The sequence below is a fragment of the Acipenser ruthenus genome, chromosome 2 (genome assembly GCF_902713425.1).
Source record: "Acipenser ruthenus chromosome 2, fAciRut3.2 maternal haplotype, whole genome shotgun sequence".
NCBI lineage: Eukaryota > Metazoa > Chordata > Actinopteri > Acipenseriformes > Acipenseridae > Acipenser > Acipenser ruthenus.
The window spans coordinates 73,502,928-73,530,117 of record NC_081190.1 but is presented as its reverse complement, the minus strand read 5'-3'; the positions used below and the strand labels follow the sequence as shown (position 1 = coordinate 73,530,117).

General features: G+C 38.8%; 1 protein-coding gene across 2 annotated transcripts in view; it reads left to right on the top strand.

The window, feature by feature from the left end:
• Positions 1–4,419: 4,419 nt before the first annotated feature.
• Positions 4,420–27,190, top strand: part of LOC117409351 (dual adapter for phosphotyrosine and 3-phosphotyrosine and 3-phosphoinositide-like) — a 36,582-nt gene continuing 13,811 nt past the window's right edge. For both annotated transcript variants that reach the window (XM_034015270.3, XM_034015271.3), the window contains exons 1-7: positions 4,420–4,668; positions 17,860–17,982; positions 19,453–19,586; positions 21,138–21,268; positions 22,110–22,157; positions 25,781–25,843; positions 26,182–26,267. In XM_034015270.3, coding sequence (XP_033871161.2) covers positions 4,601–4,668; positions 17,860–17,982; positions 19,453–19,586; positions 21,138–21,268; positions 22,110–22,157; positions 25,781–25,843; positions 26,182–26,267 — 653 coding nt within the window. In that variant the 5' untranslated portion in view covers positions 4,420–4,600. The remainder of the gene's footprint in view (positions 4,669–17,859; positions 17,983–19,452; positions 19,587–21,137; positions 21,269–22,109; positions 22,158–25,780; positions 25,844–26,181; positions 26,268–27,190) is intronic.

Below are 27,190 nucleotides of genomic sequence, written 5' to 3'. Positions count from 1 at the left end.
ACACATAAAACAGTAAAGCAGCTACATTGCTTATCCCCTCCATAAAGTCTGGAGAGGTGTACATAATAAACTGAGAACAAGGGCCCTTTTTTATCAAACTGTTGTATGAACGAATGCAGCACTGACTATCATTTGCAGGTCTTGCAAGCTTTTGTATGTATGGTATGTTTTTGTAAGACAGTTAGTTTCGTAGTAGTGCCTTTGTTGAATAATGGCCAGCTGGTCAGGACCTAGCATTGATGGCCATGTGCCATTGGTTTAGTTACAGTACATATTTGAGTCAGAATACTACTTGTTTAAATCATGACATGTTGTGAGGGATGGTGTAAGTATATTATTATTATTATTATTATTATTATTATTATTATTATTATTATTATTATTATACATGGTGATTGATAATTTTCCTATAAACTTCAGTGTTTTACAGTCCATTTATACACGTGATGGTGTGAGACCAGTGTATAATAGGATTGCCTGTTTAAATTAAGGTTGATGATAAAACTGCTAACCTCAATTTTTAAAAACAAACTCAACCGTCAGCACATGAACACAACAAAGTGTACCAAAACAAACAACAATGGCCTGCAGATTTAACATTTTATCTGCAGAAGACAGGGACAGATGTGTGGAAGAGCAGAATAATTTAAGTACTTTTAAAGCAATACACAATATACATTTATTTACCTCAGCCACGTGACCTTTGTTGGATGTCAAGCAGTGTAGACTGATGTCCCTCAAAAAGCAGAAGCTCTTGAGTAACAAGGAAATCATCCAACTCCACCCTCCAAAAAAGCCAAGGGAACGAATTGTTAAAAAAATCTTATTTTACATCTGTTTTCCAGAGATATTTTCTATGCTTTTTCAAATTTTAAAAATAAACACAGCTACTTCTATAATTTCTGTCTATATGTCACCATGCATTGTAACAAATAATATACACCAAAACTGTACATATAGGGCTATAATTCAACAGTGGCTTTCTGGTCGATAGAATTATGGTGTATATTACTTGTTATAATGCATGGTAACATTATTCCTTATAATAATAATAATAATAATAATAATAATAATAATAATAATAATAATAATAATTATTATTATTATTATTATTATTATTATTATTATTATTATTATTATTATTATTATTATTATAGTAAGTCTTGAAGCAGTAATCACATAAATAATATCAAACAAAACCAGAGCCAGACTGAAACACTGATATTGCACCTCCAGAGCCAGAGGAGCTTGGGAGGAATGTGTTCATTAACAAGCCTGACCTGCAATGTCTCTCAGGTTTTCACATGGATTTGGCCGGACAAACTTTTGTTATGAGACACAAATAGATTGAAATAAACTGCCAAAAGAAATACGTTTGGTGATTATGGGAGGTTTCTAGCAAGTTGTATATGTAGATATGGTTGTTGGTGACTAGGATTTAATAGTTTTTGTATTTAATGGTTAATAATTTGTAATTTTGTTAATTGATGATTTTTGAATAGTTTATACAGAAAAGCCTCTGACTGTATGTGTGACGACTACATGTGTAATGCATGCAGCCGCCCTCCTCCCAAGACCCCTATGAAAAGGAGGTTTATCCATAAAATACGTACATACAGTACATCTAATTTAAATTAATTGCTGTTAATATATATATATATATATATATATATATATATATATATATATATATATATATATATATATATATATATATAATACAAATAAATAAATAAATTAGAAAGATAGCTGATACATACTTTTACATAAAATAATACCCAATATAACTTTTATCTGTACATTTTTTCAGTGTGGCTGTTACTGATCAGTACAAAGAGTGTTTGGCCTTGTGTGATACTCACAGCCCCCCATAGCACAGTGACAGTGGTGGGTAGCTTCACAGGCATTTAAAAACTGCAAACTTGGTGTGAATTTGAGCATGTGTCAGATTGCAAAGTGACTGGAAAATGTGGGAGGAAAATCACTGAATTGAAAGAATTCAGACAAAGCTTTCCAGGCCCATGAGTTAAACTGACACTGAACAGAGATGCACTACTATACTGCAGGATGCCATTGTAAATAATAAACACATAATACATTACATTTACAGAGACACTCGTAAAGTCACTGTTTCATGTTGTTTTACTTTTTGTCTGATGTGTGGCATGCCAGGACTTTAAAAAAGCAACAGAAGATGTAGTGAGCTGTCATCAATACTTTGGGAAATGTGAAGCATCCCTGCTTCTTGCCTGCTGGCTCCAGAGTTTCTATTTCACATGTCTGAGGAATATTAGTCCCTGTCGGAGTGTGTAGGAAAAAAATGTAATTCTTATAGGAAATATGTGTTTGTGAAATTACTTTTAAAAGATGTCACTATACACATATGAAAACTGAATAAATATCTAATTAAACTATTTACCTCTGGAATTGGGAATGTGCAAAAAATGTAGTTTGTGGCTGACATCGCTTCCACTTTTTAGATGTTATTGCATAGGCAATAACGAGTGAGGAGCTGTGTGTTGAAACAAAGCAAATTCCACTGAACCTGGTACACTGTAATACTTTATTACCCTAAAATGAAATAGGTCAGCTAACCATATCAAGGTATATGTTTTTTTTTTTTTAATCACCTATATAGATATATCTTTTTTTATTACTTTATTGTCCCAAGGAGTTCAAAGTATGGTTGCCAGAGCCACGGGTGCAAATGACATGCAAAGTCTAATCTCTCTTAACTTACATTATAAAAAGGAGTGTGGAGTAGTGGATTCTGGACTCTTGACTGGAGGGTTGTGGGTTCAATCCCGGGTGGGGGATACTGCTGCTGTACCCTTGAGCAAGGTACTTTACCAAGATTGCTCCAGTAAAAACCCAACTATATAAATGGGTAATTGTATGTAAAAATAATAATGTGATATTTTGTAACAGTTGTAAGTCACCCTGGATAAGGGTGTCTGCTAAGAAATAAAATAATAATATCTTTATATAGTGCCTTTCATACTGGACCACCATCACAAAGTGCTTTATAGAGGTAGGCTGTGAACTGTGCACTATATGCAGAGTCACTTACAATAGGACATTGATTTAACATCTCATCCGCAGGATGGAGCACAAGGTGAAGTGACTTGCTCAAGGTCACAAAGTGAGCCAGGATTTGAACTAGGGACCCCCTGGTTACAAGCCCATTTCTTTAACCACCAGACCACACAGCCTTCTACTACAGGGGTAATGGTGTCGGCTGCATATGCAGCATCCACGCTGGCAACAAAAAGAAAGCGTGTTGTTTTAACACTCCAACAAAAATTGATGATGTGTTTTAATTTATTGTATGTATTTTAGTTTATTGTATGTATTGATTTATGCTGTCACACCAGTGTTGTTTTTTTTAATCATTGATGCTACCTATATGTTGTCTTTGATAGACTCTGAGCTTTCTTGGCCAGGTCACCATTGTAAGTGAGAATTTGTTCTCAATTTTTATTACTATTATTATTATTATTATTATTATTATTATTATTATTATTATTAGTAGTAGTAGTAGTAGTAGTAGTAGTAGTAGTATATATGTTTTATTGTTTTAGTGTTATTGTTTTTTTTTACCTGGTTAAATAAAGGAACAATTGACTGATATGCTGATTTACTATTTCGGTGCACGCTGTACTGTACATAGTAACAGCTCCCCTTAGTGGCTTAGTCACATATCACATCACAATTTTTATGGAGCTAATAATATTAGACGTGTTAATCTAGTTCATTTTGTGTATGTTTGTATGTATGCATGTTTGTTTCAGTTAAAACAATAAGCACACTGAATACTGAATACACAAAAACAAGGGCAAATCTGTCCTCTATGGCAGCCAAATGCTATTCATGATGTTTCTGGTTAATATCATTACATGTAATATGTCATAGTATGTAATAATAATAATAATAACAATTATTATTATTATTATTATTATTATTATTATTATTATTATTATTATTATTATTATTATTATTATTATTTAGCATTCATATTTGTTCTTTACGTTACTCCGTCACTATTTCAATAAATATTGCTGTGCTCTTACCATACAATACCACAGTAAAGTTTTATAAGAGACACAAAAAAAAAAAAAACCTTACACACTTATTAATAAAATGATGATCATCTATAAAATATTTTTATTCTGATACACAATACAGAATTATGAAATTAAATGTTCTTGGTTTTTTATTTTATTTGTCAGGTCTTAATGAACAAACTTTTCTTTTCAAGTGATTAGAAGGAATTTAGGACAGGTGGTTAAAACAAAAAACAAAAACAAAAAAAAACAGGAAGACAAACAGACCAAGCATTAGTTAGAGAGGAAAAAATACATTTCCCACAATGCTCGGCATTTCCATTGGTTTTTTTTTTTTTTTCTTTCGGAGGCGTTATTTAAACCAACTTCCTCATTTTCAGACTTATTTGTCATTGGGACTAGCAACATTGCAGTTTATGTCCACAATTAGAAAGAATGTTTGTGAAGTTAATGATTAAACTTAGTTTTAATTAGGCATTTCTCGCTCTGCTGATACAGCGAAGGCACCGCCGAAGAAGTGTGGTCTGAGGTGAACGATGAGTGAATCTGATACAGGGGGCACTTCAACTCAAGAAGATCCTGAGGGTGAATTGGAATTATTGGGGTAGGAACTAACAACTTATATAAAAAAAGCAACCATTAATACACAGAATAATACATCACTATTGATTTTTGTACAGAACATTCATAATATAAAGAAACTAAAATCACATACACACACACACACACACACACACACATATATATATATATATATATATATATATATATATATATATATATATATATATATATATATATATATATATAAGGCCAGAATAACAATACATGAAACAATTGTTCAATCTTTTTTTTTTTTTTTTTTTTTTTTTTAATGGTAATGTTTATTTGCAAGTGCAACAGGGAAGTGTTTTTTTTTTTGTTTTCTGTGGGAAGATGGCTGTTAATGAAGCTGCGGTTACAATATGCTGAGGTGCAGTACAGTGAGATAGAACACGTTGGTGGTGCTGTAAAACCAGCGATGTGCCAGTTTCAACCACTTGGACAAGATCAGGAGTGGTCTTGTTGTATGTGTTGTATGGATGAGTGCAGTGTGACATTTCTGCATACACTATGACACAGTGTTTTAATAAATGCTGTCCAAGGAAAACTTTCAGCAGAAACGTTTAATGGGTTATTTCTGCAGGAAAATTAAATATGTTAGTAGACAGCATTTCTGTTTTTTGTTTTGGGGCCAGTGGTTGGCAGTACACAAGGAGGAAGATATCATGCTTCATGCTTTGAAACTAGTGAACAGACCTGTTTACTTAAAAACAGAACAAAAATCCCCTTTTTTGTTGTTGTTTCCACTGATGTTTTGTTACTGTAGGCCCATATCTATCCAGTGCTGTGTCCCTGTGCCAAATGACACTTGCGTTGCATATAAGCTAATGTGCTGTACAGTATATGCTTTGAGCTTATTTTGCTGCACAATGTTATCTGAATGCTGGCTCTACAATTATGTCGGTTTAAAGGCAGCAGTTGTCAGTATTTGATGGGACAGTGACTTTGCTGATACAGTGTCTGTAAATATGAAGGGCACCTAAATAAGACTTACATTTCTGTTAATTGATTAAAGATTTGATTTAGTTCTTAAAATGTATAATAGTTAGTTTGCAGTTCAAGACACATCCTCGATGTACTGCATCGACTTTAACAATTTTTAAACTGAACCGAGCAAACATCTGTCTCATGGCCTGGCTTTATTAACATGCTGGAAGGCAGTGGGAGGTATCAACTGATATTCTCAACAAACTCCACACAATTTACCGCTAAAATACCTGAGGAAACAGCCTGTTAACTCTATTTTCTGTCCGTCTGTCCGTCCATCAGGCCATCTTTATGTCACACTTACTTTTATTTATATATATATATATATATATATATATATATATATATATATATATATATATATATATATATATATATATATATATATATGCATGTGTATATATATATATGTATATGCATGTATGGATTACCGCGTCTCCAATTGTGATTAAACATTTCTGTGCCATTTCTCATTCTATACTGTTCTGTACATGCTGCTGATTAATGTCATCAAGCTTTTCATCATACTGATAGCTCTAATTTTCACTGTCCAGCCGTGGTGGGGGACATACAGTATGTTTCTGACATGCTTGTTTCAATGGTAACATTGTTTCAGATCGTTGATACTTGACAACTGTTTTTCTTAATAAAATCTTTTTATACTTTTGAAGCTATTAACATTTTTTTTGTTGTCGTTTTATATTTTGGCTCTGTGTTCCCAGTTTGCATTTGCATTCACTTTTATTTCTCAGACTGCATATAATGACTACATTTACATTTGATTTTATTACTGGGACACAGGAAAGAACGTTGAGCAAAAAAATGTGCACCGTGTTTTGTCAGCATGGATGAACGGGAGGCAACATAAAACAATCCTGGTTAAAACATAAAAATGAAGCTGCATGAGACGACTATATGCAGTATACAATACAGATAAGCTGTTAAAATTTGGCAATATACAGTAGATATTTATATACATAGATTATTGAAAACTATTATAATGACAGCATGATATTTTAAAAACATGTTGTAATTTTAAAATGAAACTCAGTGTGCCACATACAGTTCCAAAAAATACATTGCTGTTGAAATGTGGTCATGTACAGTAGTTATTTCAAAGTCTTGCATACTTGCTCTTTTAAATTCAAGTCAACTCAACATACATGCTGTTTTATTCAGGCAAACTCACACTTGTTCCGCTGTTCTGCAAATATTTGGTTCAGTTTTGTTTTACGTTTGGTATTAGCCATTCTATTACTACTGAGATGAAATCATCATAAAGCTCTCTAGGAATGAGGCTGAAGTGCTGCAGGCTGTAAAAGCACAATAGATTTCTTCTACCCTGAATATCTGGTAGAGAAAATGGCTAAACATTCAACGTTTGGGCTGAACAGTCTTCATCAACAATAGTAGGAAACATCAGTGAGCAGGAATAGAGGGGGGAGCTAGTAATGCTGTTAGACGAGCCTTAGAAAAGATCATGCAGATTTTGCAAGCTCCATTCACCATCCTTGACTCCAAACCCTACTCATTGACAAGCAAATAGCAAACAGGAGTATTCATTTCATAAAGAAAAGCCTTCTGCACTTGGTAAACTATATTTTCCTAGTTGCTAACAACCAGTGCTTGAAATGGAAACAAAAGTGCCAGAACTCAGAGAAATGGGGGGCGAGGGGTGTGGGGAAATAGCGGTTATCCATGAGTTTGCAACATTTTTTTAGCCAATTAGTTTTTATTATTTTCTCCCCAATTTGAAATGCCAATTATTTTATTATGCTCAGCTCACCGCTACCACCCCTGCGCTGACTCGGGAGGGGCGAAGATGAACACACGCTGTCCTTCGAAGCGTGTGCCGTCAGCCGCCCGCTTCTTTACACACTGCGAACTCACCGTGCAGCCGCCTCAGAGCTACAGTGTCGGAGGACAACGCAGCTCTGGGCATCTTACAGGCAAGCCCGCAGATGCCCGGCCAGACTACAGGGGTCGCTGGTGCGTGGTGAGCCGAGGACACCCTGGCCGACCTAACCCTCCCTCCCCCTGGGCGACGCTCGGCCAATTGAGCGCCGCCCCCTGGAAGCTCCCGTCCACGGTCGGCTGTGGAATAGCCTGGATTCGAACTCGCGACGTCCAGGCTATAGAGCGCATCCTGCACTCTAGCGAGTGCTTTTACTGGATGCGCCTCTCGGGAGCCCCCCAAGAGTTTGCAACATTTTAACCAAAATATGTAACTCACATGTTTAAAACTGAGTACTTCCTAAACAGAACTCCAATCAAAAAATCTTCACGGCTTCGAGAACAGCAAGCAGACTCATCAGCAGATTCGAATCCTATACACTTGAGAAATACAACTCCCAGGAGCTCTACACGTTCAAGCATGCAGCGTCAACTTTCAAAAATCTCTATATGCAATTTAGATTATATTTCTGGCTATAAGAAGTGCCGGTATGCAAGTTTTTGGAATCTAGAAGTGGCAGTACCGACCCATTTCAATCATTGCTAACAGCCTGAACCAGCACAGAACTCAGCAAAGGAATAACAGTTGTTTATGTCCAGCTTTGGTGTTTTTTTAATTTAATTGTAACATAATACACCTGAGCCTGGTGTGGTTTAGGGTGTTTATTGTATTTGTACCTATCAGTAAATGTAGACATATGTTATTCAACTAAGGCTGGGACTTATACTCTTTTTATGAGTAGAAGAAATAAGATAATTACAAAAAAAAAGAAAACGCTATTAAATACAGTTTTTTTAAGTGCGAGTAGCGGGTTGTCAAAGTTTTGATTTGGTCCCAGCCTAAGTTTAAAAATAATAGTGAGAGCAGTGGGGGGGATGAGGCTCCTATAAGTTGTGTTTTCTGTGATCTCTCTAGTCATTTCATTTGCAAGTCTACATATAGTGTTTACTTTTACAATTGAGCTGAAAGTGCATCAACATCCCTGTTGAATGTTTGTGTGTTTACTACATTGAACCCATTTTTTGATGTTACTTCCTTTAGCAGTCTGTTTTTTTTTCTTTTTAGTTTCTATTTCTATTTTAAGCGGGATTTTTTTTTTATTTTACCCTGCAAAAAAAGTATGTGTTAAACACATTTGTATGTCTTGTTTTCTGTGCAATTTCTTTGCAAAATAAATTAAAAAGAAGCCAAACTTTAGGTAGCATTGGGAGTCCCTGAAAGTTTAGTACAGCAGCACACAGTATTAACAATACCTGTGTCTTATGAGTTAAGTTTTTTACAGTATTTTTGGGTTCAGGGTTAATTGTGTTGTCCAGTGGCATTCCTCTTAGGCGTAATTAACCAAATTACACCACTGGCATTCCTGTGTACAAAAGTTCTGTTTACAGCCAGTAATACAAGCTTAAGATCTATAGCACAATATTTGATGTTTTTCTAAGTGAAAGGTATGGGTAGGAGTCCTTCAATTAATATTCTGTTTATGTATACTAACTGGCCATTTTTAAAAATTAATTTACGGAAAACTAGAGCAAACTTTTTACTGGAGCAAAAGCTTAGTTTTTAGAGTTTTATTTTTTTCCTGGAAAGGGAACATTTGACTGTAGTTTCAGGATACATATCCTGGTCTGGGAGAGATTTCGTCTTCCTTCTCCTGTTTATCTCAATCCAAAAGAAATCAGCTGATGGGCCATAATCACAAAATTGTACAAACTGTTAAAGGTTGTGTTGTTTATAAACATATTTCTCATAGGTTAAACAAAGCTTTGGTCTTCTAACCCTCTTTAAACAATCGCAAAGGGCTTCATGACAGCAAACGTCATTATTCAAAACAGTGCTTAAAGTGTTGTGAATAGCAGGGTCCAAAATCTTAACCTGCAGTCTACTTTAGCTGTCTGTCTGGCTCTCTCTAGTAAGAATCGGACTCCTCCAGCAAGTTTTACTCTGACTTACAGGAGACGAAGCTCAGAAGCTACCAGAAAAAGGTTAACACTGCCCTCAAGTTAACCATATTGGACCTTATTTACAAAATTAAGGACAGTTTTAGGAAATGTTTCTTTCTTTAAGCACATCATTTTGAAGAGTGGTATAAACATTCTCATAGCTTAAAAAGTCATTTGAAAATTTAGAACCAACTCATGAAACTGTTTTTAAAAAGCTGACAGGGGTCTCATGCACTGAAAACTTAACTGAATTAATCAAAATGGGCAAAACAAAACAAAACAGTCCTTAAAACTGTCCTTACAATTTTGTGAATAAGGCCTGTTGATAGCATTGGGCTTTTTAACATTCTAGGCTTTCATCCAACTGTAGGAAGTGGCATTGGTAGTGAAAAGTACATACAGTGCCTGTTTCTAAAGTGGTTATGTTGTACCCTATCATGTTTGAAAAACAAACAATATATACAATATTAAAACTTATTTATTGTAAATCTTCAACATATATACACAAGTATTCTCATGTTTTGGTGTTTTGTAGGTACATCTAGAGGAGTTTTGGATGGGCTTATGGATAAGGTGACCAGATTTTTAAGTCCTTAAACTGGGACAGTGTGGAAATATTGTGAATAACTTCCAACGTCAAAGCTGCATGGGAGATCTCGGGTTTTTATTTTCACTTTGGCAACGTTTGATCCGATATCATATTGAAAGTGAATGCAGAGACTCATGGTGATATTCAGAGTGAAATCTTTCACTTTTCAAAAACTTTTTTTTGTGAATAAATGATCCTACTGTCTTTGTGATGTCATTTCTACACAACGGGTATAGTCATTACATTACACAGTAGCAATTCCATAATATCAAATTCCGAGATTCTATTTTATTGATGATTACCGCTGCAAATCGAGTCCCTTTTCTGTCTAAGAAACTGCATCTTATCTCTTTGATTTCCACTTTCCATCTTGCTCTCTCTCTATCTCTATGCTATCCTCCAGTGTCCAATCTGCAAACCAGGCCCTTCCTGCATGAAAACATTGCATATATCAATATTTCTATATATGAAATGGTTACTTCTTAGAATCTATTTTTTTCAAGATATTGCATTTTTTACCATTTATTATGACATGGTATTTGTTCTGTATATGTTTTCTACTGATGCAGCATGGTGGCGTAGTGGTTAGCGCTGCTGCCTCACAGCGCCAGGGTCCTGGGTCCGAATCCGGCCTAGTGTACTGTCTGTGTGGAGTTTGCATGTTCTCCCTGTGTTCGCATGGGTTTTCTCCGGGTACTTCGGCTTCCTCCCACAGTCCAAAGACATGCTATCCAGGTTGATTGGTCACTCTAAATTGCCCTCTGTGTGAGTGTGTGTGTGGTGCCCTGCGATGGACTGGCGTCCCGTCCAGGGTGTAGTCTCGCCTTGCACCCTGTGTATGCAGGGTTAGGCTCCGGCTCACCGCGACCCTGTCAAGGAGTAAGCGGTTAATGATAATGGATGGATGGATGGATGGATGTTTTCTACAGTATTGCAGTTTCTGATTGGATCATTGTTTTTCTTCTATTAAACTAAAAGAGGTGATAAAGTAAAATACTTATAGAGCTATCACACCTATGCAACAGATAGCATTAATCGTAAATATGAGTACCCCATTGTCTCTATTTTCTTTAAACTTTGCAGGATAAAATATACCGGTACATTTAACACAGAAATAAAAATAAGGGGTCACCAAATTAAAAAGAGATTCCTCTAAGGCAGCTTATTTAGATATTTTTTAAAGAAAGGTCAAATGAAATGAGGACGTGGTTCTTTTTTTTTTGTAATTGTTTTCATATACAGTACTCAAATATCAATGTAAAAATTATATATATATATAATATATATATATATATATATATATATAATATATATATATATATATATTTATACAGTGCCTTGCATAACTATTCACCCGCCTTGGACTTTTCCACATTTTGTAGTGTTACAACCTGGAATTAAAATGGATTTAATTGGGATTTTTACCATTTGATTTACACAACATACTTAACACTTTGAAGGTGCAAAATATTTTTTATTGCGACACAAAAGTTAATTAAACAAAAAAAAAAAATTTGTTGGTTGCATAAGTATTCACCCCCCTGAGTCAATACTTGGTAGAAGCACCTTTGGCAGCAATTACAGCTGTGAGTCTTTTTGAGTAAGTCTCTACCAGCTTTGCACACCTGGATCCTGCAATTTTTGCTCATTCTTCTTGGCAAAATTGCTCAAGCTCTGTCAAGTTGGATGGGGACCGTTGGTGAACAGCAATTTTCAAGTCTTGCCACAGATTCTCAATCGGATTAAAGTCTGGGCTTTGACTGGGCCATTCTGAGACATTCAGGTTCTTGTTTTTAAACCACTCCAGTGTAGCTTTGGCTGTGTGTTAAGGGTCATTGTCCTGCTGGAAGGTGAACCTCTGTCCCAATCCCAGGTCTCTAGCAGACTGAAACAGGTTTTCCTCTAGAATTTCCCTGTATTTGGCTCCATCCATCTTGCCCTCAATCCTGACCAGATAGATCATTAATATGAATATAAAAATGGAAAAGTCACGATTGCACAAGTATTCAAACCGTTTGCTGTGGCAAACCTAAATTAATTCAGGTGCACAAAATGACATAAACGAACCACACAATTACTTGAATGGCCTCTGTCTGTGTGCAATTTAGTGGTTCTCATGATTTCAGAATAAAAACACCTGTCTCTTTCAGGTTCCGTGGTCAGGTAATGAATTTCAAGCAAAGACTCAGCCATGAAATCCAAGGAGCTTTCAAAGCAAGTCGGGGATAAAGTCATTGAAAAGCACAGATCAGGAGAAGGGTACAAAAAAATATCGAAGTCTCTGAATATACCTGTGAGCACATTCTACTCAATCATCAAGAAATGGAAGGTGCATTGTACCACCCAGACACTGCCTAGATCAGGCTGTCCCTCCAAACTGATCAGCCGGGCAAGGAGGAAACTGGTGAGGGATGCCACTGTGAGGCCAACGACAACTTTGAAAGAGCTACAGAGTTCAATGGCTGAGATGGGAGAAAATGTGCATCAGTCAGTAATATCCAGAACACTTCACAAAAGTAGCCCGAATGGCAGGGTGGCAAGAAGGAAGCCATTACTAAACATAAGCCATTTCAAAGGCTGTATAGAGTTTGCAACAAAGCACCTGAGTGATCCTGCAATAATGTGGAAAAAGGTGTTGTGGTCAGACAAGACCAAATTGGAACTATTTGGTCTAAATGCCAAGCGTTATGTTTGGCGCAGACCCAACACAGCACATCTCCAAGTCAACACCATCCCTACAGTCAAGCATGGTGGTGGCAGCATCATGCTCTGAGGTAAAATATACTGGCAATTTTATAAACATGCCAATCAGCATTCCCTCCAAGGCTAAAGCGTGCATTTTCGCGGTAACTGGCAACAACTTTCACACTCAGTTTACTGACTTTCGCAAGTTATTATCATAAATATCAACCTCAATCGAGACTCCAGCCTCTCGAGGGAAACCTATAATTTTGAGAGCGTTCTTGCAAAGCATTAACATAAGCATATTTGTGTCTGTCTAGCTGATTCTCTGATTTCCCTCTGTAAAAATGCACATCATATTCATGCAGAGCACTAGTAGGGTGGGCGAAGCAGGTGTCTGGCGATTCTGCCTCTATGGAGAGTGTTGTTCATGAACTTTGCAGTTCCCTTTCAATTCGAAGACTACCACCAAACATTATGTATGGGATATCCCTGCCCATTGGGTAGGTATCGCTGACCTCTTTATATCAAAGCTGCCAATAGGCCCCTTCCCCACCGAGGGTATAAAACTACTATCCAAAGGAAGCCATTTCTCTTTTTCCTTCTCAGACGGTACGGTAAGACCTCTGTGTTTAGCTGAGCGTATTGATAAGAAAAGAGCTTCTTGAGTCGAGTCGATTGTATTTCCCTTGCATTCGTGCTGAAAGCTGGCTCCTCGCTTGAGTGGTAGGCCACCTTTTATATCTATCTGTCGTGTGTGAACGACTGCCTGTGCAGTCATCTGCGAATGGTTGACTTTTCTTCCGGAGAGTACACAGTTCCACCACAGGGTTAGGCCTTCCGTATCCCCGCTGTTGAGTGACTATTCCAGCCGCGTCTCCTCCATGGGGCTAGGCTTTGCCACATCCCCGCTGTCGAGTAGACCGTCTTGGCTGTGTAGGCCCGCCCACTGCAGTAGGTTCGGGCCCAAAAAAAAAAAAAAAAAGTGCTCTCCCCTTTACTATCTTTCCATGCGTTGCTGTCTGCTTAACTCGCTCACCGCGGCTTCGGCCTTGTGTCCCCCTGGTACCTGGTACAAGCTACGCGCTGACCAGATGTTTTAAACCACGCGATTAGGGTAGGCACTCTGCGTAACGGCCTGTCCGGTGCTGCAGTACCACAGCGCACGCATCGGCCTTGATACTCAGGTATCTCGGTGCACGGCTGCTTAGTGTATACTGCTCAAGGTGCCCAGGGCCACAGCGTCAGTGCTTAGTCACTGCGCTGCATACGCGGTACTCGGTGCTTGCAGCGCTCGGGCCGCTTATAAGGCTAGTGCGGACACACATAGGGCTGCACGGTGCACGTGGTGCACGGTACGCGGTGCGCACAGCCCCCGGCAGTGCGCGGTGTATACCACTGCCTAGACCAAGCGCAACAGCTCTCGGTGCGGCACAGTACTCGGCGCACGTGGTGCACCCGGTGCACGGGTCGAGCGGTGCTTGATTCTACACTGCTGCATGGGCATACAGTGCACAGTGTTAGGTACTGTTAGCGCTAGTGGGTGAGTGCACGGCGTTCGCACTTACTAATGCTTGAGTTCTGTGTGAGTTGTGCTTTCTGCACGGCATGCAGAACACCAGGCCCATGTCAGGGGGGGTTCCACCCGTGCACGGCCTGCAACGCCAACATCCCGCAGGAGGACAAGCATTCCCTCCGCGTGCGATGCTTGGGCTTGCAACATAACACCTCGGCCCTCGAGAAGGAGGTGGCTTGTAACATCTGCGAGGCTTTCCAGGCCCGGGTGAAGGAAGCTCGTCTGGGGAGGGCCACGAGGGCGAGCTCCGCGTCCTTTATGGCCGGACCGTCGGCAGCTCTTGGAAACCCAGCCCCTCCTCCATGACCTGTCCCAGGACCCCCTGTTAGACATCCCCGATGCGCAGGCTGCCCACAGTCGCTCCCCATCTCGGCAAGTGAGAAGGGTGAAGCGTTCCAAGCAGGAAAGGGATATTATGGACCTTAAGGCCCAGGTGGCCCAGGTTTTAGAGTTTTGGGCTATTTTATTTCACTGCCTTGCAGTTTAGAAATAAAATAAATAAATAAATAAACAAATAAATAAATAATGCAAGCGCGATTCCTCCACCGGGACCCAGCTCTGCTGCGGCCCGCTGTTGAGTGGTATCCGCCGGCTTGTTTCAGGCCGTCTACTCGGCGCACTGGTTTGAAAAAAAAAAACAGTTACACACACTGCCGTGGTGACTGCTATTTTACCCTTACAACTGTGCTGTTGTGTGTGTTTTTTCTTACTTTTATTATTATTTATTTATTAGCAGACACCCTTATCCATTATTTTTACATAGAATTACCCATTTATACAGTTCGGTTTTTACTGGAGCAATCTAGGTAAAGTACCTTGCTCAAGGGTACAGCAGCAGTGCCCCCCACCTGGGATTGAACCCACGACTCTCCGGTCAAGAGTCTAGAGCCCTAACCACTACTCCACACTGCTGCCCATACTGTCTAGCAGTTTAAAAAGAAAAACTAGTAGCAGCGTGATTCCTCCATGGGATCCAGCTCTGTTGTGTCCTGCTGTTGAGTAGAATCAGCAGGCTTCTTTCAGCCCGCCTACTTGGCGAGCCTGGTCACCCGTCTGGCATGGTGAATGTGTTTCTCCCATAGCTGAATTGCTGTGTGTGTATAAGCCTCTATGTTTTCCTATTACTGCCTTTGCAGTTAGAAGAAAAAAAAAATTACTGCTATTACTGCTCCTAATTACTGCTCTCCTGATTGTCTACCACAGCCACTCGAGCCTGTGTATCCACCCCGGTATATGCTAGGTGCTCCCGGGTTGTGTTGACTTCACGCGGTTAAGGCTAGGTGCCTCTCAGTACTTCAGCGCCCTTGGTGTTTAGATGCTCCATGCCTCGGTGCTTAGCGCCACAGCATGTCAATAACACCTGCACTCGGTGGCCCAATCCTTCGTGCACCAGTACTGTATTCTACCTCACTCAGTGTCCTTGGTGTGTCTGCACCCTTGGTGCCTGAGTGCTTCAATACACTGCGGAGCCCTACGCACGCATTTTTTTTGTTTTCCTAAAGACGCTCGGTGATTACGCCCTCCTAGGAGGACTGTTCTCCCCGAATGAAGCCTTAATGTTGTACTGGAGGCTCTCATGCAGTCCCCGATTGAGCCCATACACTCCATAGAGCTGAAGTACCTGTCTATGAAGACAGCCTTCCTCTTGGCTATCACCTCCGCTAAGTGGGTCAGTGAGCTGCAGGTGCTGTCTGTGCATAGCTCCTGCATGAGTATTTAGGAGGATGGCAGCAGGGTGTCTCTGTGCACCAACCCTGCTTTCCTCCCCAACGTGATCACAGCCTTCCACGTTAATCAGTCTGTGGATTTGGAGTCCTTCCATCCACCTCCGTTTGCTTCAACGGATATTGAGAGATTAAATTTCCTCTGCCCAGTGCAGGCATTGAGATGCTACATAGGACAAGAGCTCTGTGTCAATCTGACCAGCTCTTCGTCTGTCACGGGACACGGACCCCAGGACAGCCCCTCTCTAAGCAGCGTCTGTTACATTGGATTGTGGATACAGTCTCGACTGTATATAATACTGCTGGCTTGCCCCCACCTGGTAGGGTAGCCGCACACTGCACTAGAGGGTTGGTTACATCTTGGGCCCTCTTCAGAGGTGCCTCGATGTCTGATATTTTACTACGGCTAGCTGGGCTATGCCGCATACCTTCTCCAGGTTCTACCGCCTTAATGTGGTAGACACTGCCTTGCCTTCTGTAGGCACAAGGGTCCTTGAGGGTGTAAGTTCATACTGCTAATCTCTGGGTTAGACAGTGCTTGTGCGTCCCTCATATGCTGCCATTCCTTCTCCCTCGCGTAACTTAATTCGGGTTTCGATAAGTAACCTAACGTTCTCACAACTGTGCTGGACATTTGGTTTTCTGAACTGTTGCTATATAATTCTCAAATTTCCGTGATTGTTGTAATGACAGCAATGAGCCAAATGATGTCTATAAACATTGTGACAGGTTTGAAGTGTCTTCAGGTGCTTTACTTACTATTACAGCAACAAGAGCCTTATTAAATAACTCTTGGCTTTAATGAAAATAAAAAAATAAAGAATTGTGATAATATTTATTAATTTGCTTTTTTTTAACTATGAACATTATATTTATGTTCAAATGCCATGTTAAATTATTAATATGTTGATAAAAAGTGGGGAAAAAACAGAATTAGCCATTTTTGAAAAACAGAATTTGCTATTCCCAAAAATGGAAAATCAGTAGCCCTAAAGATAGTTACAATTGAAGGCAGTGCAGCAATGCACACCACCAGTTAAGCATGCAGTCTATACCTATGATAACAACTGACAGGGCTGCATTTATGATAGGATAATTTACCCTTTCTCAGTCAAAACAGCAAGTTTCTCAGTATCTAAAAAGCTTAGAGAGAACGCTGATGCCAATAGAAATAGTAATAAGTGAAGATTAAGAAAAAATCATAATTAAAATGATGCATATTCAGAGGTTATATAGAGGATTGGGTAGTTATTCCACAAATTAAGATAGCAGGATAACCCCCTGGCTCCCAATGGGGTTGAGTGGTTTATCTTTGGGTATCCTCGTAAGTAACAAGTACAATGTTTGGAACCTTTACTTAACAGCTGATATAGCAGAATGACTTTCCTTAGAGCAAGCTCTGTCTCTGCTTAGCAATGTGGCATAATCTGGAACAGTCACCAGGTTATTAAATTAAATGCTAGATATTTCAACACTTGTTGTAAAAGGCATCCCTTTATAAAGAGAAAGCTGGTATGGGTATGAACTATCACAGTTATATTTACAACTAGGCAGAGTGTTGCAGGGGAAAATTGTGATGGTGAAAGAGAACATTTTTTTACAAGGGAAAATTGCATTGAGGTGTAACAACCTCCCAATTCACCAATGCCCAGCTAACCATACATTGACTGCCCTTGGCTCACTTTGAACTGAGCTGTGATCCTGGAAGGATGTCCTTCATCTGTACCCTCTTATTTCAAGGTGGTTCCACAATGGCCTCTCCCGACATGCCACCGAGGCCCTTCTCCTCTCCAATGGGAAGGACGGGAGCTACCTCCTCCGGAAGAGCCATGAAGGGCCCAACTGCTACGCTCTTTCTGTCAGGTAAAGTACCCAGCATCCCTTTTGTTTAAGAAAGTAACACTTTCTCTTCCCATGAGTAACAGAAATAATCACTTCTCCCATACAGTGATTAGAAGGACAGCTATTGCTAAAGTTAATGGAAAGGTTGAACGTTAATAAACTTGTATTTCCTTTGCATTTAAGTTTTGGATGCATGTACTGTTAATAAACATTAACCTTTTTACAGAGATAGATAGTTTTTTGAAAAATTGAAAGAGTATTCGCTTCCCTTTAAATATTATAATAGGTTGTAGTAATGATTTAGTGTTGAATAACCAACTAAATTAGCCCTAATAATAATCTGCCCCTCTTTTAATGTTGTGCTGGAGTCGAAAGCCATACTTAAGAGATGCTATTTTGTATTCTGCCTCATAACGGAAATGCAAGTGCATGACAGTATGTGTCAGTGATATAAAGGGCTGCCTTATAAAGCAGCAGCCTTTTTAATACAAACTCCATTTTGAATCTAGTAACACAGTGTAACAGGGGAAAGTGTTACATGTGTGGCTTGTCACTGAATAATCATGAGGCAGACACAGCATTGGGTGTTGACACGTTGCACAGGAGCACAGATTTTATTCAACACAAGTGCTGCCACTAGGCTACCAGCAATTGTAGCCCTAGTGTCAGATTTAATCCTTTCTTTCTTTCTTTCTTTCTTTCTTTCTTTCTTATATATATATATATATATATATATATATATATATATATATATATATATATATATATATATATATATATATATATATATATAAAATATATATAGCGCTTTTCATAGTGGACCACCATCACAAAGCGCTTTCCAGAGGTATGCTGTGAACTGCATTATATGCAGAGTCTTAATAAAGAAAACAAATCAAAACAAAGCTAAAAATAAAAGTTTGCCACACAAGGAGAGTGCTAGTCTCACTAAAAGGGAAGTCACGCTCCAGGAACCTACACTACAAAAACCCTCTTTATACTATTTGGGATCAACATCCCCTAAATTAACCTACTGCTGTTGTTCCTGAAGTCCCTGCTTCCCAGCGACTCTGGGTCGTTGTGACGGTCCTTGCTGAGCAGAGCCTTCACAGGCACCCTCTTGCAGTTGAAGGGTTCCATAGTAGTTATCCTGCGGAGCGGATGCTCTTCTCCTGGATGTAAACAAAGCGCCCCTCTGTGTAGCATGGCAGTGCAGTCGCCCTGAGCTGTGGCGCAGACTCCTTTTGAGCTCTGCGCAGCCTCCCCGGGCAAACCCCCCAGCCAATCAAGACCTTCCGATCAGCTCAGCACCGGGCAAGCCTAACTGCTCAATTAGTTACCTATTACACGGATTAATCATTTTTATAATCCCCTCCATGCAAGGTGAATATACCTGTGAAACATTGAGATATTGTAGGCACATGTAATTTATAGCCTTAGTGGGGGATGTGTACTGACATACCATGTTTTTTTTTTATTTTTCTTTTCCAGAGCAAAAGATTCTGTCAAACACTTTCAGGTCACACGATCTGGCACCACTTACACCTTTGGGTTTAATGAGTTCCGATCGATTAAAGAGTTTGTCAGCCACTTTGCTAACGAACCCCTTTTAGGGAGTGAAACTGGTGAGTACAATCCCCTCCCCGTGTGCCTCTATTAACGGGACTTGTATTTGTAAGTAGATGTAGTGCAGCAAGATACTTATATTGAGTTAAATAAATGTATCTATTTTTCCAGTCTTATCTATTAGGTACTTAAACAACATGGACCAAAATAGATTCATATTTTATAAAAATGTATAACAATTTTTATGGGTTGATTTTTTTCTTTTTAACATTTTACATCATAGAATATTAATGTGGGAATACTAATAAAGGAAATGAAAGGGAGCCTGCAGCTGGAAGACTGTTATTACAACATATTGAAAAATAAGTAACAACTAAGAGATACAGGAAAAAAAAAAGAAGTTGAACATGAAAGTAAAGTCTTGGAAAGGAAGTGGAGGGAGGTTAAGAGAGCCGACTGTGATGTCAGCAAGGGCTGAATGTTTCAGTGGATCCACAAAGTGTATATTTTACTTTCTGTAACCTGAGATATTGGCTAGGATCCCTAATTCATTGAACATACAAACCATCTCCCAACCAGGCAAAATGCAGTATAGATGCAGGCATGTCAATGGTTACTAGATTGATGGGATCAATGAGCAATTGTACATTGAGAGAAACCAGGATCTGGGAACAGTAAGTGCCAATAATAGTCAAGGACCTGCTTCAGTTTGTAACAGGTTTAGATCTTGGCTAGTCTGACCTTAACTAAGTGGATGCAGTGCAAAATTATCAATTTTATTGGCAGGCAAATAGTGTATAAATGCACTACATATACAACAAACTCAACGTTACAATAGCGTTGTGGGTAATTTCTTATATTTCATAATTTCTTGTTTGTTTACTCATTTTGTAATGCCTGAGTGATATTAGTAGGTCATTCTTCATCCATTGTACATTACATGTGAAATCTGCTTCTGATTGTCTAGTTTTTAATCTTAGCGAAGGCAGGAAGTCATGCTTTGAAGTAGCTCATACTATTTGTCAAGTAAAACCTTGTGCTTTATTGGTTTGCACAAAATTGTACATGCATAAGTAAAAAAAATAAAAACCAGAACAGTTAATGTAATCAGTGACTGCTGAAAAGAATGTGTATTTATGGGTAATTATCAGTTACCCATGAATATTACTAGAAAATATTAATATCCAACAAAATAAAATAAAAAATACAAAAAAAAAGATAAAATAGCAAAAAATCTAAATTCATTGAAAAAAGTAAACGGTAATGGAATTTACCATAATTTGTTTTATTAAAGTTGTGATACAGCACTTATTTGGGATGTTTTGGGAGCTGCAAATACCATTTTAGTTTCTTAATCTTAGTAATGATCTTGTCCCTTATTGTCAAATATGTTATTTTACTAAATGCCTTCACTTATGAAGATGTCTAGACATTTAACAAACCATTTCACTAAATACATGTGTTAACTCACTGACACTGAGGAGTGAAAACCAGTTTAATATGGTTTAAGTACATAGAAGTATGAGGAGATGTGCACCACTCAGTCTACAGTGCAGCACAGGCCCCTGGCTGGGAGTTGCAAGTGAGTGTGCCTCTCTGTTCTGTTGCAGGAACTCTTATTTTACTGAAATGTCCCTATCCCAGAGAAGTGGAGGAGCCATCTATTTATGAGTCTGTGCACGTCCACACAGTCATGCACAGCGGGCGCACAGAGAATGACCTGGTTGCCAACGCTGATTCGGTAAGTTCCCCTTTTGTAGCTCTGTGGCCAGTAGTCACTGTGAGCAGGTTTGTGGTCTTTGAAACTTCTTGTAAGAAACTGTTATCAGGGAAAGCGATATATATATATATATATTTAAATGGAGGGTGTGGTAGAGGTATATTAGTAGCTATTGAAGTACAAGGCTAATGTCACAATGTAATATATCTCGGATCCCAGTGACCCACCTCAGGATGTGGGTTGTCACGCTTTGACTCGGGTTGAGTGAGACAAAATGCTTGATGGCCGTTCGTGAGCCGATGCAATAACAAACAGCCATGCCTGTGTGAAAGTTTCACTTCCTCAAGGAACGTTTCTGTTTATTCTGTCATATTTTTGTTGTTTGAGACACACCATGAGTCAGATTGCAGCAGGGATGTAGAAACATTTGGGCCGACGGTTGAATCCAGAGAAGCTTGGATGGAAGCATCAGTAACAAGCTGCTTCCGGGGCATTGATACGTGCATTGTGTACTTGCGTCTGTCACCCAGGTCAACCCTGCTTTATCAAAAATAGTGTGAAATTGCGTACCCGACCTGCATGACACCGGGTCCTGACCGGGTAGGTTCTGTCAGAGATCTCACCTCATAGGATGGTGTCTCCTTTCAGGTAGAAAGTCATAATCCTGGATCTCACTTATCCTTTTATTCCCTTTAAGAAATATTCTAATGCTTAATTATCCTGTGACCTCACTTATTGAATAAGTCATGCAGTTCTTACCTATCTTTACAGTATATGACAACATAGCCACCCCTGGAAATATGTTTTATATCTCTGGGTCACTTGTATCCTAAAATATCTTCTCTTTTTTGTGGGGACTAAGCTGGGGACAAAGGAGGGCTATCTTATAAAGCAAGGAGCAATAATTAAGGTAAGTGTATGGGAATTCTCAACCCAGGTAAATATAATGTGAAGGATTCAAGGTGAAGAATTTCCAACCGGGGTGACATAGAACTATGTTTCCTCTCATGTTGAGTAACATCAATGAAAAAATGAATGTTTTTGTATTACTTTTGCTGGTTATTTATAATATAAATAAGTTGTTTAATGGTAAACACGTAATGAGATGAATGTTTACCTTCATAAGGATTACATTTTATTAAACCAATACATTTGAACCTATATAGGTAAGGAACCTTTGTGATGATGACCAATGGCGTGACCCTAATTTATCATTGCAGTCATTATACTTTATTCATAACTAAAACCTCGAATCATTGGGGCAGTTTACAAGCAAAAACTGAAAAGCGTGACGACAGATCTCTCGCGCTTTTTTGGTCATGACAGTTCTGCTTCCTCGTTTACATGAGAGTTTATTTTAGAGAGAGAATTTAGTCGTCCAAATGCAAATGACCTCATTAATAATAAAATAATGGGAGGGTTTATTTAAATATCACCAAACGCGCTGAAAAGAGATGTTGTGCGATAAAGGATATCGTTCAAATAATGCATAGGGGTTTACATGAGGCTTTACGCGCTAGGCAGAGATAAAGAGAAGGTTACCCCCCATCTGTCTAGAATGCAAAATGCTTGCAGTTAAAACGGTTCATGCTGCCAAGAAGAAGAAAATAATAATAGTTATTACTATTATTGTTTAGAATTAGTTGTTCTAGAAATGGTAGAAGTAGCATGTGTACAAAAACCGACAGCACTCACCAATTCCCATTGCTGCTTTTCTTATGCTTCTTAGGCTACTGATGTCCTTTCACACACCCATATCTATTAGTCTTAGCCAACTGAGTAACTGTTAATGTGCTAAACAAAAGGACTATGCGTTCAATAATCACAAACGTGTTAATGTGGAACAAATATATTAAAAACAACTCATGATGTGTTGGTTTCAAACACTGGTACTTTGTTGAAATATTAAAATTAATTATACAGAAAATGTGGAAACTTACACAAACACTGTTAATATAATAAATACATAATTAGTGTGTATTTGCTAATTAGTTATAAGGGTATATAAAATCATAGGCCTACTTACAACGTAGTTGCGACAAAAATGGATGGATGGAGAAGACGCAGACAAACACTGGCTAGATTAAGTCTTGTATGGGAAGAACTCCTTCAGTCCCATGCAATGGGTTTGCAGGAAAGGAATCGTGCATCTAATGCTTTTTTATTTAGAGCTTTCTTTCCAGCAGACACCATCATCCATTTTGTCCCTATGTACAGACCTTTATTTGTGCATCGGCAGGAAAGACGAATGTGGGCGCATCATCGTCCCTCTGTTTGGTGGGAGGAGGTTGTGCTTCACGAGTCTTTCTCTGATGAACAAAGGATTGAAACATTTTGGGTCATCCGACCTATGTTTGACCAACTGGTGGAACTTGTACGGGTGGACGTGGAGCCATCACCAGTACATGTCCGTACACCTGTGCCGCTGCAGAAGCGAGTGGGTATTGCTCTGTACAAACTTCTCGGACGGCTGATTCGGCAGGACTGCACACAGCAGAACGGGTGCCCACCTCAGCGCCTGCAGTTCTCTTGTTGTTATGCGCAGAAGTTCGGCGTGCAACGCAACCACCTCTTGGTACTGTTGATCAGCGTGGTCCAGCCTTTTCAAGAGGTGGCTGTATTGCCGATCCAGCCTGGCAGCAGTGCATGCAATCAGACGGTACATCCTTCTGTACTCCAGGCGCATCAGACGATGCACCTGGATCAGCAACTACAGCAGCTACAGCAGCTATAGCGTTCAAGCCAACTTTATTTTAAAGAAGAACAGTTGTGAATTGCTTCACAGCTTTTGTTTTCCATGTGAATCCTAAGAATAATATGTGAAAAACAAAACATATCGCATATGCGCACACACTTAGCCTGACATGCGTAAAATGGCTTGATTTCCCCAACCATTTGTTTTTTCACAAATTATTATTAGGATTTACATGTAAAACAGAAGCTGTGAAACAATTCACAACTGGTCTTCTTTAAATTAAAGTTGTTTTGAGCGCTGTAGCTGCTGTGGTTGAGGAGATAAAGCTCATTTTACACGTGTCAGGTAGGCTGTGTGCGTATATGCTGTATGCTATTGTTTTTCACAATTTATTTGTTTGATTCACATGTAAAGGAGAACTTGTGAAATAATTCACAATTGGTCTCCTTTAAATTAAAGTTGGTTTGAGCACTCTAGCTTCTGTGGTTGGCGAGATACAACCATTTTCATTCATGTCGGGTTAGCTTGAGTCGAATATCAAACGAATATCAAACGTCAAGCTAACTTTACCACGGTAGCATATTTTAGTTTAGAAAAGTAAATGGTGGCTGGCGCAATTACCATATTGTATTGATGGGGCTGGTATTTCACAGGACGTCTGGGAGGATGAGGATTCCAGCAAATGGTCCGATGCCACTGCCACTGCCACTGGCCGGTCACCCATTAACCGATGCATTTCCTCCCAGAACTGAAATTGGGACCTCTAGCTTTGACCGGAGAACTGCAGGCATTGTCTCTCCTGCAGGTACAGATATTTCAGTTTCTTGAATTTATCTCGTACCTGCAGGAGCGTTCTATTTATACCAAGTTCAGCCAGAGCACCGGTAATACTGGTGAAAATGGTGGCATTTCTTTGGCGAGGTCGATCCAGTTCATCCATAACCCCCAGGAACGCAATAATTTGGAGGAGGGAGCGAGTTTCCTCATCCGTCCAGCAGACCTGGTGTTGCGTGCTGTCAGAAGGGGTGGAAGCTTGAAACATCCTGCGGGAAAAAAGCTACATTATTCATAGTATTATTATTATGATAATAATGCTGGTCATAACGATCTAGTAGTTCTCATGCATCGTTCATAATACGCTGAAATGAATAAATAATGGTATAAATCAACATCTCTATATGCAATTTATATGTAATTTAGCCGCGACCCTCATCAGGAGAAGCGGATTGATAATAATGGATGGATGGATATTTAACTGATTTGTATTATTAAGACTGGGATAAGGAAAATCTTACTTACGCTACAGAGGAGAACAGAAAGACCGTATCCCAGAGAAGAGCGTTCTTTTACATAGAGGAAGTGGAGGAGGTATCGTGTTATTTCATGGAAGTCTATCGTTAAGTATTTTGCATGACTGTGGAGTTTGTTGCTATGGGACTAATTAGGCCAATTAGTGCGCACTTTACCGTGCTTTACCAAAGTGTAATGACACTTGAGTCACACACTTTTTTTGCCGTGCAATTTTGGAACGAGCACAATCATGCGTCATTTGCGTGTGACACGTCATGATTGCACCATAGTAGCGCAATTAAAACTTGCATGGAAACACCGCCATTGTCAATGAATACTTACAACATAGAAGACATCGAGATCTTCAAGTTTGTTGATTTTAGTGAACATTATACTCTACAGGCAATAATATGTACCAATATTCATAGCACTAGGGAATAAGCATGCCTCTAGTGTTGTTGAAATAATCCTTGATATACTTTTAAAACTTGCCAGTACTTCATTCAGATTGTTTTAATTCTTTTTTATTTTTTTTATTTTTTTTGCAGAACTGGAAAACTAGGTGGTTTACGTTAAATAGGAATGAACTAAAATATTTCAAAGATAAAATGGTAAGTTGGTTTCTTTTTTAAAAAAATTTTGCAGGGGGGCAGATAAATGGTTGAACAGATGTATTTGGTAGTTAGACTTGGTTCTGCGGGCTCTTTTGAGGTCACAGGGGTACTTTAATCTTTCAAACTGTTTTAAAAAGTCAGCAGGATGTGATGAAGGAAACAGAAAATGTTGCAAAACGAATTGTTGTTTCACAACCATACTTATCACACATTTAGAACAGTGTTCTGGGTTGTTTTTCTGTTTTCTTAATTTAGTAATGGTTAAGTCTAGTATGGTGTAGTTTAGATTGGCCTGTAATAAAGAAGAGCCTAACATTTCCTTTCTTTCTTCAAAGTGTGCAGAGCCTATTCGTACTTTAGATTTAATGGAATGTACAGGCATACAGTTTGATTACTCTCAAGAAAAAGTCAATTGTTTTTGGTAAGTATTCATTGTTTAAGATTCATAAATATTCATATAGAGGAATATATGGCTTGGAGTCCAATATCATACAATAATAGTAAGTCATATGTCACCTCGCGAAAGTGAGGGAAATAACATGATAACAAAGGCATTCATACATAACTTTATACATTTTGAAATATAATTTAAAATGAGAAATGTATAAGCTGCAAAAATAAGGTATATAAATAACAAAAATACAAGAAATATATTTTTATCTCAGTGGCAGATAATATTTCATGAGTCTGTACTGCAAAAAAACAACTATTAAATATTGGAAACAATATGGGAAAAGATGTATTCCATTATTATATTAGATTTTTTTATTTTTTATTTAAACCCTTTTTTTACTGATCAAGATAATATTTATGTAATAAATATTTATTGATGATGTGTTGCCCCACCTCATTTCCAGCGTGGACTGTACCAGTAATATCACATCTTCATTACTTTGACACTCTCTGTAGCATATTGTTTACCATCCAACCTCAAAGTCCAACATTTTCCTTGCAATACAGACAGATCTTCAATTTTGTGTTTTGGTCCTTGTCACAAAGACGTCCGGAGTGGGTGGCGTCAGACCAGCAGCAGGAAATAAACAGACAGAGATTTGGGGTTTGGTGAAGCTGGGCGCGTGATCGCGCTCAGCATTTAATAACAGAACAGAAAATAAAAGGTTTGAAACAAAACAGGACACGGCACTTTAAGCCAAAATAAATAGACAGACAAAACAAACTAACACTTAACAAACGGTGCACGGAGACAAACAAACACGGTGAGAACAAACACTTATATTTACGCTTTCTTTCACTTTCTTTCACTTTCTTTCACTTTCTTGTTTCTCCTTCTCCACACCCGTTCTCCACTCTCGAACACCCAACCCCGACTGAATGAAAATGTGC